The sequence below is a fragment of the Bison bison genome, unplaced genomic scaffold, assembly GCF_000754665.1.
Source record: "Bison bison bison isolate TAMUID 2011002044 unplaced genomic scaffold, Bison_UMD1.0 scf7180017864461, whole genome shotgun sequence".
Lineage (NCBI taxonomy): Eukaryota > Metazoa > Chordata > Mammalia > Artiodactyla > Bovidae > Bison > Bison bison.
In genome coordinates this window covers 14,566,850-14,578,295 of record NW_011495023.1, presented here as the reverse complement: position 1 = coordinate 14,578,295, position 11,446 = coordinate 14,566,850, and the positions used below count along the sequence as shown (strand labels likewise).

Genomic DNA, 11,446 nt, shown 5'->3' with positions numbered 1-11,446 from the left:
GCCTACCAGGCTCCTCTGTCCATGGATTTTCCAGGCAAGAGTACTGGAGTGGGGTGCCATTGCCTTCTCAAAGCTAGCCAGCACTCAAGAAAGATTTTTTGAATGAATGAATGATCAAGGTTTCGGGCAACTTCCAAATAACCAGCTCAAACTACTTCATTTTCTTTCACTCAAGAAAACATACTAGTACGCAAGTGTGATAGATACTACAGGAATAATCTTAGATCTATTTGAATTGACCTTCAAAAACCACTTGCAAAAAATTTTAGCACTTCATTATGAGTAACAATCACCAGCAGTCATTTTCAAGTAAACATAAAACTGTAGTAAAAAAGAGATACACTGTATCATCTCCCTGATGATATAAATTACTTCAATATTATATATTTCTTCTTTTTTTTTTTTTTCCGGACAAGGGGCATAGTCAAGAGGATGGCACGCACGTCCGAGAGCAAGCCTGAGTTGCACTCCAGGGTCTCTCATTCCAGACGAGGAACCAAGGCCCTCCCCCAGCAGGACAGATTCTTGACAGACCACAGCAGAAATCAACCTAATTTTACACTCTAGGGAGAGCAGGAGAAAAGAACCACAGGCTGGCTGCGGGGGTCAATGGGAGGGAGAGAAAGGTCAGCGAGGCCCAGAGACCTCCTCCTAAGTAGTGACCCAGCGAATCCCCCAGAGAGGAGAGCTGGAGAGCAAGGGTATCTTTGTGTCCCCTTTTGTGGCACAAAAAGGCAGGAGTCCTTTATGCTTTGCCTCCAAAGGGTCTGGAAAACAACCAGGGTCTGGGGCTTAGGGTTCCCAGCATCTTTGGATCCTTCTGAAGCCTGTTATGACAGGACGAGTCAGGGACCACCAGGCTCAAGGGAATGCTCCTAAAGGCTGGAACGAGGTGTGAGAGAGCAGGGAGGTGGGTCAGGAGACCCTCAGGAGCAGGGTCTGGGGGTCACCACGTGTCGTCTCTCAGTCACGTTCCTCTTCATCTCCCTGCTATTGAGTCCACAGTGGAGGGTCAGAAGGATCTATTGGAATCGCATCACTGAGACTTTGGAATCGCATCACTGAGACTATATATTTCTTATAAATTCCATAAATGCATATATGTTTAGTGTATTTTCTAAAATCTTAACTTTTTTTACTAATTTAACAGTGTATAGTATTAGATAGAACCAAAAATGAACAGAGTAAACTAGGCCTCCAAAACAAATAGAAAGCATTTAAAGTGATAGATGAGAAAAAAAATTAAACTATAAAATACAAATCCCAACAGTATGACACAAACAAAGCAACCGACTGTCTGTCCTACAGAGAAAATACCTGAGTCAATATTTGATTTTATTATGTTTGATAAGGCAGTCAGCAGGAATAAATGAAACACAGAATATATTATGTATCTTCAAGTGAGTATTCAACTTAGTAGTAACCATCACCTGTCATCAAGAACTGTAATAATTTCTCCAGCTTTAAAAGTCAGTTCATTATCTTCAGCAGCTTCAAAGTCGTATATAGCACGAACTTTCCGGCCTTCATGTTGATGGTTAGTTAAGAGGTTGGATGTGCTTGGATACAAAGTGGAAAGGGTGGTTGACTGCTGCCTTTGTTCCTTCAGGGACAACTCAATGGCTGGAAAATAATGAGTTAAAAAAAAAAAAAAAAAGACCCAAAATGTTAATATACCCAACAATCCTAAGAAGTACAAAAAAGTATCTGAGGGTAAAAAGTATTCTTTCAATAATGTAGTGGGAAGCTAGCACATATCCTGATATAATAATAGTGAACAAAAATAATGACATTGATTGTATTCATTCATTCACAGCTTAAAAAATAAATAAGCTAACAGAACAGCTGAAGAGCATGATGGCTTTTTTTACTGAACAGGTACAATTTAAAATACTCTGGGTAATAAAGTGATATAAACTCAAATCTGTTTTTTAAATTTATCTACAGATATTTTATATTTTCTTTCATCTTCTCAGTTTATTTCTAATAGCTTAAGTTTACCAAATAATAATCAAAATCACTTTGGAAGTCAGAAGTCCCAAGCTGGAGTCCTTCACTGGGGGCTCATTAAACAGGAGTCTCAAAGATAGCATTTGAGAGCCTGTGTTTTATTGTTCCAAAGGTCATTCTCAGGTAAGCAATCTAAGAATTGGAATTTGGAAACAAATGCAGTGAAGTCTCACCTAACACCCCAAATAAATCTTAAATGTGTCTGCTCTATCTCCTCCCCAGTGCAGGCCATCACCACTCAGGCTTTGTAATGTAATCTTAATGAACTGACTACACCATTTTCAATTCAATACATAATCCCTTCTTCCCTGCCACCTCTGTTCCAAATGAATAAAAGATTAGATGAGAAAATAAAACTTTAAAATTAACATAAGAAAAAATAGGAAATGAGGAGCCTGGGAGAGAGGAAAATACCTTAAGACATTAAAAAAAATTGTAAAAGAAAAGCAAAAATTTTGACTACATCAAAATTTAAAACTTGTTTAATACAACATGCCATTATCAAAGTTAAACTATAAGCCAAAACCCAAGAGTAGACATCCACAACAGGTATAACAAGCAAAGGTTGATATCCAAAATAAAAACTATATATACACCATTACCTAGGAAAAAAATATAGAAAAAGAGACAATCAAAGCAGCTAATAAACACACAAAAAAGGACTGAACCTCACTAGTAATCAAGAAAATAAAAATTAATTAGGTTTCATTTCAAACCCATCAGATTCACAAAAATTACTCTGACGATACCAAATGTCATCATGAGACTAGAAATAATAAGTGAATAATAAGAGCTTTCATACACTGCAAATGGGAAAGCCACAACTAGTAGTAAAGTTGAAGATGTACCTACTCCATAAGGCAACAATACCACAAAACGATCTTTCACATGCACACACACACACTGAAGAACATGAAAAAGGATATTCAATGCTGCAAACGCGTTATAGTAAAAGAAATCAGAAAATCCAGATGTCCATCAGTAGGAAGGAAGATAGACTAAAGCAGGTGCTTATTAGAACCTAAAGCAGGTGCCAATACTGGAATATTATACAGCAGTTAAAACAAATGAACTTGACATAAATACCTTATTATGAATAGATCTCAAACTTTGCATGAAAAAAACAAGTTGCAGATGGTACCTAGAGTGCAGTATTTATGAAAAAAGAATTTGCTGGAAACAAACAAGTATTTGGTATTATTTATGGATACACAGATATAGTAAAAATATTATAGAAACAAGACTGAACAGACATACACGACAGTAGCTGCCTTGGAAGAGGAGAGGAAAAAAGTGATACTGAAGAGAGGAACAGAGGAGAACAAAGCAGATTTCAGCTTTGGCTGTGAACTATTTCCTTTATTTTTAAACATCTTAGGGGAAAAAATATCAAGTAAGAGACCTATCATCTTCCCAGGGTCAGGGACTTAAAAAATGTACCTTTCGCTAAATCTTCCTCTTCTTTTTTGTTAGCCGCAGTACCAGGATCCTTGGCTACTAGAGCTGGGCTTGCTTTTGCTTGTTCTGCAGCCTAACACAGAAAAAAAAAAAATGATATTTAAAAGCTGTTCTCAAATTTTCCTACTCCCATTAATCTAAGAACTCACAAGATCCCTCCTTGAATTAATCCACCAGACTTCTGAACAAGAAAGAAATCCAAGGGGGAGAAGTCTCCACTTTGAAAGGAGACAGAGCTGAGGCAGGACTGGAGAAAACAGACTGAGCATTCATTTCTTAGGGATGTCAGAACAACCACACTTTGCCAGATGTGACTGAAAAGGGGACACTAAAGGCAGCCAGTATGTAAACTAGCAAACACAGGCTAGAGGAGATCTCAACATTTCTGGAAATTTTTATAACGAGAAAACGGGGTGCAAGGGGAAAGGAGATAACTACTTTTAAAACAAGTAGTTTTTAAAACATCTAGACAAGAGTTATATTTTGTTGTTTCCTTCCAGCTCAGAAGTCAGGAATCCAAATTTCTATATAATAATATAAATGTTCATAAGATTATACTATCTTCTAAACTAAAATACTAGTAGTCAATGCTGACAATATATTACTGTCCATCTTAAACATATTTTGTAAATAAAGTACTGGACAAGTAAACAAACATACACATTGATTCATGCTAATAGAATCACAAAGCTTCCAAAGCCTGAAACTTTTTGGTGGCCATCAAGGAGAATTAGACTCCAGCCTCCTTTTTCAACCATTCCATCATTTACCAGAACTGCTGGCACGCTCGTACACACACACACACTTTGACGCCTCTGACACACACTTGATTCTACTCATAACGTCTTCCCCTCTAGCTCCTTTTACTCCATCCACATTTTTTCCTACTAAGTTTCAACCCAAAAGTCAGGGAATAGCTAAAATATCACTTTATCAGCGAAACATTCCTAAACTCTCTAAGTAAGCATCTCCTCCTTTGCGTTCCTCTGATTTTCAACAAGGTCCTAGGACATGGGTAGATAAGAAGGCAGGCTGTGGAGTCAGGCCAATGCAGTGTATGTCCCAGATGTACCACCTTCTAATGCACGAACCTGGAGCCCATAAGCCTCCAGCCTCCTTGTGTCTCAAGTTCCTCCTCTACAGAATGAGGCTGCTTACATGTCTATCTCCATAATCAGGATGTGTGTTCCTTGAGGGCTGTTGTGGCAGTTTAGTTGCCAAGTTGTGTTCAACTCTTTGTGACCCCATGGACTGTAGCCCACCAGGCTCCTCTGTCCATTGGATTTTCCAGGCAAGAATACTGGAGTGGCTTGCCATTTCCTTCTCCAGGGGATCTTCTCCACCCAGGTATCAAACCTGGGTCTCCTGCATTGTAAGCAGATCCTTTACCAACTGAGCTACCAGGGAGACTCCTTGAGGGCATATGGCCCTAAATATTATAAGCAATGATCGCTGACTAAATGAAAGGCAAAATATTCAACATTATAGTAAATACAGTCTTCACATAATAAATTTTATAATGTCAAACAAATGCACGAGGCATTTATTTTTAGAAAAGCTGATAAGAAAAGAGCTTTTGGACTCACTGAATAGAACATTAAGTATTTTCAATCTGACCCACCTCTAGCTGTAACCTTCCCTGGATAAAAATGTTTTATTATCACACACCTCTTAACACTGAAGGTATGCTTCATCAGAGAACCTTTTTCATTATATATGCTTTTTGTTTCACAATTTAGTGAATTTCACAAACTAGACATATAGATCTTTTATGGTCTGTGAAGGGATCTCTACTGGTCAAGAAGGAAGTGCAGAACTGAGCTATATTAAGCTCTACATTCCTGAACTGCTCTCTTTTCAAAGTTCCTTTCTATCATCAGGTTCCAAGTATAGCAATGCTACTTGTCTTATTAACCAGTCAAACGCAGCAGCAGAGCCAGCATCACTGCTCCCTTGAGGTCAAAAGTCAGTGCTATGAGAGAACCACAGCAGCAAGAGTCAGGTGACTCAGGATGACTTTTCTTAATATTTTTACATTATTTTCTTCTGTACCTGGATGACAAACCATACTTAAAAAAAAAAGTCCTCATGTTTCCAGAGGCTTTTGTTAAATATGCTAACAAATATCTAGTCTGACTAAAATGTTGTAAGCATAAGCGACTAAGTGGCTATAAAATTTGTAGGGACTTCTGCAGTTGATTCCAGATGACAGATTTTTTTTTTTAATTAAACAAGGAGCTCTTTACAAACAGGATTTTCAATGACAAACAAGCTCTTCAGAAGCTACTATTAAAAAAAATAAAACACCATTCTACCTCATCATAGTTTATACGCATTTTACATATTTCCTGTGGGTGAAACACAGCAGCTATAACAGAATGAGCTTTCACATACTTCATAACATCTACATGAAAAAAAGTCACTCTTTCCTACTGCTAATCTACATCTTGAATCTTCTGAACAAGACAGGAATCCCATGTCTACACCCATCAGTACGTAAGCACTCTTCCCAGTGTTCACTCCACTTTTTATCCTTCAAATCCTAGTCCGGACAGACACATATCTACTAACCTCAATAGCAAACGGAAGGCAGGATCGTGTAGTGGAAAGAACACTGGACTGAGAGTTGGAAGGCCTGTTCCAGCTCTGTCAACCACTAGCTGTGGCCCTGGGCAAGTCACTTAACCATTCTGGGGCTCAGTACCCTCATCTGTAAAATGAGGGGATTAGATTAGAGGATCACTAAAGTGGCTCCCACAACTACTTGAGACTCGAGGTTAACCCAGCAAAGCTATGGATCAACCAGATTAACTCTCCTTCCTTCTCTTACAGGAATGCAGTTTTCACTTGCACTAAAAGTTGTCCTTAAGAGCAGTGCTGCTCACACTTTAATGTGCACAGAATCATCGGACATCTTGTTTAAACGGAGCTGATGAATCCACTGCTTGGTGTGGCATGTTTCCACACATGAGTGAGATGACAGTCCTAACAAGCTTCCAGCTGATGATGACGACTGATGGTCCACGAACTACACTGTGAGCATAAGCTCTAGAACAGGTTCTCAGGGTACAGAAACTGACACTCCACTAAGTAGCTACACTCTTCCATTCTCCATAGTGAGTACAGTCTTTGATAATTAAACGCTGCTTCTGTTGTCATGTTATTATACCGTATCTTGGATTATTCTGCATAAAATTATTCCTTAACTACAGAGATTTAGAAATTATACTGAGTTGTAAAAACGAGCTATCAATTATGAATGACTACTTCTCAAGACATAATTTATCACTGTAAAATTAGTCATATGCTAATTTTTTAAGTAAGAAGAAAAATATCCTTTTCTTCTTTCATTTCCAAAATATATTTCTGGATCTTCACATCTCAAGAGGACTTAGATAAATCAGAAGTGCCTTACGAAGAAAGTCTAGATGAATCACTTCATAATTCCCTTGAAACGGCCAAAACCCTGAATGCAAGCCCTTCACAACTAAGCGTTTTCCACTCATGTTATCACATCACTCATTACATTCCACCCCAAGCGGTATAGTGGGGAAAGACAATACAGTAAGTTACCAGACATTTTAAGCCTGCTTAGTCAGGTGGACATCCTAAATAATGGTTACCCAGAAAAGAAAAAGAATAAAAAACGTCCCCTTTCATTTTTTTTTTCCTATATGACATAAGTTAGAGACTCAGCCGATTACATAAATAATTTTTTTAAGGCAAATTAAGCCTTTCAGTCAATTATATTTATTAGGAAGAAGAAAGAAGACTTCTGTGCTGGTCAGTTCTTATTAATGGGAAAGATGTTTTATGTGTTTCCCCTCCTAATGAGCCCTTTATATCTCCCTCCCATTTAATACAGGTGCTCATAAATTTCATAGTCCAAATAACCTCTAAACACATCCTTAAATTTTAAGGAAACTTTATTTCAGAGCTGTCATTCTTTGTAGATAAAATTACAGCATGAAGAGCATTTAACAAGAATGTCAGTACTAACTAATAAAGCAATTTGCTCTGTATCATTAAAATTATATTCAAAGAAAAACTTAAAAAACAAAACAGTTAATTCATTTAAAAAGAAGAAACACTGGGGAAATGGAAGTTGGAAAACATTAGCAATCCACTATATATTCTTTTGGGCACCTTTATATGCAAGATTACTATTATTAATAAAATTCCTCTGGAGTATTAACAACTACCTGGGTTTGTAAGAAAAAAAGAAAAATTCAAATAAACATGGTTAACTTTAGAAACAAACTGCAGCGTACACACGTCTATAAAATACCTGAGAGCCAATAGCAGGAAATGTAACACCCTGTTCTTTCAGGTTCTTAATCATTGCTGATATCAGACTGAGCTGTGGATCATTCTTGAATTCATCCGTCCATTCAACCATAAGAGCCTTCAATTTTTCACATACTTTAGGATGACCCTGAAAAATAGAGAAAAAAATTTAACAAAAAAGCTCTTTCTGGTTAATGATTTAATACAGTATTTCAGATCTCTCTTTAAATCATAAAGTATCCCTAGCTATAGGTGACACATAAGAAAACACAGATGGTTACTAGAAATAAGCTACTTTTATTTTCATATTATGGAAAAAAAATAGACGATACCATCACATACGCCACATCAAATCAAAACATTAGATATACAGTTACTTATTTTGGAGGCCAGAAAGATATGACTTTTCAGAGTATTTTACGACTAAGAGTATGTCAGAGTATTTTACTCACTCATATTTTACTGCATATGAAGAAGACAGGAAAATCTATTTTCTTTTTTTCAGACCAACAAAAAAATAAGTTGGAAAAGAGAATAAATAATACAGTTCTTTTATTTCTAATTCCTGATTTTTTATATGCATGACTGTGTTTTCCTCCAATTACTTAATTATCTTGAGGCCCAGTACTGTCCATATTCCTGGAAACTTCATTTCTTCAAAACAGCATCTCCCTCTTAAGTATAAAACCAGTAAGTTCACTATAAAATATATGTAAAATAAAGTGAAGTTCTTTCTCCTGTATGCAACTGCTTGCCTTTCAATGTAGTTGTTTATATTACTAAGTACTGAGTACACATCTTCAATTAAAGAAAATATTATCTTAGAATCTCTTCATAAATAGCTGTACATTTTGGATGGACATTCAAGACATCAAAAGAATGGTAAAGAATTAGCAAAAAAAAAAAAAAAAAAAAACCTTAAATACAATATAGCTAAATAACTGAATAAAGTAGCACAGGAAAAAATTATCACATACCATAGTGTATTAAAAGAAGTCCAGAATTTTAAATTATCTCACTTCTTTACTGTTTCCTACTAAAATTTGGAAATGCTCTTTTTTCCCAAAAAAACATGAAGCATTTCCCCTTTTAACATTAAAAATAATTTTTCTTAATAATTACTCCACCCACCACCAAGAAAGGCCAGAGATAACTACCTTTAGAATGCATGAATTTTTACTGGGAAAACTTAGATATTACTTAGTAATTAAATTTTAAAAATTCCTTCAACTGCTGGATTTGAATGCCTTACATTTTGTTAAGCAGATGACCTCTGTGACTAAAAAAGCACAGTAAGAACTGTGCCCAAAATAAACTGGTACCTTTTAATCAGATAGAAAAATGCACATATTTTTCATCAGAAAAAAGGACTGATGAAGAAAAAAGGTTAAATGTATCCTAATTTGGCTTCACCAAAACCAATGCTCCAAGTTATATAAATACGTAGTCTCCTCAGCAAACCTAACATGGACTTATATATGGGATAGACATAGCCTAGAAAGAGCTAAAAAAACAAAAACAAAAAAACACAGACTAGTCCTTTGTGATTTAAAAATGTGAAGAATTGAACAATAAAATACATGTAAAATACATGAAGAAAGAAGACAGTCTTAATTCATTTCTGGAAATAATGTTCTTTACCTTGTTTAATACGTTGCTTACTTCACTAGCAAAATCTCTCGAACATACTTCTAAGTGAAAAATTTTGCCACAGTTTGATACACATGCTCCTAGAAGCTAAAAGGATAAAATCGGAAGTTAAAAGGGCTTGATTTTGGCAGACAATTTTGCTGTAGATCTTAAAACGAAATCACTCACAGTGAGAGCCTGCATAGCCACATGAGGATCTTTATGGTTTACCCTCCTCATAATAGACCGAAGACAATCTTTAGGTCTAAAAAACGAAAAGTGTAACAATTAGTTGTATATTCCGCTTTCCCCTCCCACCTTAACTATAAGAGGCAATAAGTTGTGATATAAAATGGGAGAACCTGGTAGAGAATTTTAATTTTTATTAATGACACAATTGAAAAACTGTACACTAAAAAGTTCCTTCAAATTTTTCAACAAAATTAACAGGCTCTATCCTTAGCAATCATAGACTAGGCATTTGGGGCTAATTCTGGTTGGAAGGTTTTGAAAATAAAATGACAGATCAAGAGTTTTACTTCTAGTCATGATAGAATAAGTGGAACTCCTGTTGTAAATAATCAGAAAACTGGAAAAATATATTTAAAATACACTTGAGACGTCAGGCCACAGGTAGCACGGAATGATGATCTGTAAGAAAGAATACAAAATAGATAAACCAGACATTTGCTTCAACTTTCTACATAGCAGCACTGCAGATACTGCAACAGGCTTTCTGTCTATAGGCAGTTTCTGGATCTCAGTGCAGAGAAGGTGATCCCAGGAAGACAGCGGTGATCTCACTGAGTTGAGGGGACATTAGGATTTTAGCAGGCTAATTTTTGCACTTTTGAAAAGCATGTTGACAAACACAAAATTATCACTTCAAAGCATGGCAGGGGCCAAATATAAAAAGGATTATCTGAATACTAAAATTGAAATCATTAAAAAATAATGATCCAAAAGTGATTTAGCACTATGAGTAAAACTTTTTAGAAAATAATTCCCAATACTTGCTTTGCCACCAAGGTTTAAATGAAATTTCTCATGTATTGTTCATAAATCACATTAAAAAAAAAAGAATCTAAACTGCAGGGACTTGTGGAAAGGAGGATGGAGAAAGGCACTTTGAAACGGATCTTGTACTTTGTATTTCACTCATTTCTATACTGCTGAAACATTTTGCCACAGCCAATTTTAAAAACCAAAGCAAAGACATGTCTGACACCAAAGTAAAGTTTGCTACGGCAACCATAAAAAGGATAATGCAAAACAGGAAAGTGGACTAGAATGCTTGAATCCTGATAAACACTTCATATATGCTAACAAAGCAATATCTTTTTAGATACATTAAGCTAAAAAAAAATCCATTCAGAGTTGTACATAAAATTGGTGCTATTAAACAACGGAAGTAACCCACAAAACTCTAGTATTAACTACCTCATTCTGTTCTGTGTTTTTTTAAGTCATCTTTTCAGTATTTCCACAAGATTATAAGTAAAATACAGAAGTGAAACTGAAGTATTTGTATACACATACCATTATTAAATCTTACTATGCAACAAAAAATTATGGCTAAAATATTGTTTTCAAAAAGGCATAAGAGTTATAAGCGATTTTATATGTATACTTATAGCTGATTCACGCTTTTGAATACAGCAGAAACACAATGCTGTAAAACAATTATCCTCCCATTAAAAAACATCCTATGAAAAACCATAAAAAAGAAAATAAAGTTATAACTGAATTTAAAGTAGGCATCCTCTGGTTATTATCTTCTTGACAATAAATGAACGTGGACTACAAACACAGCATCTGTACAATTTATCACGTATACACATGCCCCTCTGAGAGTGAAAGGCGGTGCTAACCAGGCATAATGTATGCACAGAGTGAAACCACCCAAGGCAAACTGGATGCGTGGTCACCTGAGCCAAAAATATATTCATCCAAACATTGTCTTTTTATGCATAGATCTCGGACATGTAGCTCATACGAGAGTGAGAAACAAAGGCAGTACTTGCATCAAATTGTGGCTTCTGATGTCTTTTCCTTAAATCCT

At 35.9% G+C, this 11,446-nt stretch overlaps 1 protein-coding gene across 2 annotated transcripts in view; it reads right to left on the bottom strand.

Annotated features, from left to right (window-relative positions):
- Positions 1 to 11,446, bottom strand: part of STAM (signal transducing adaptor molecule (SH3 domain and ITAM motif) 1) — a 58,370-nt gene that overhangs the window by 17,682 nt on the left and 29,242 nt on the right. For both annotated transcript variants that reach the window (XM_010859984.1, XM_010859983.1), the window contains 5 exons: positions 9,574 to 9,649; positions 9,397 to 9,492; positions 7,757 to 7,903; positions 3,451 to 3,541; positions 1,431 to 1,623 (listed from right to left, as the gene is read on the bottom strand). In XM_010859984.1, coding sequence (XP_010858286.1) covers positions 1,431 to 1,623; positions 3,451 to 3,541; positions 7,757 to 7,903; positions 9,397 to 9,492; positions 9,574 to 9,649 — 603 coding nt within the window. The remainder of the gene's footprint in view (positions 1 to 1,430; positions 1,624 to 3,450; positions 3,542 to 7,756; positions 7,904 to 9,396; positions 9,493 to 9,573; positions 9,650 to 11,446) is intronic.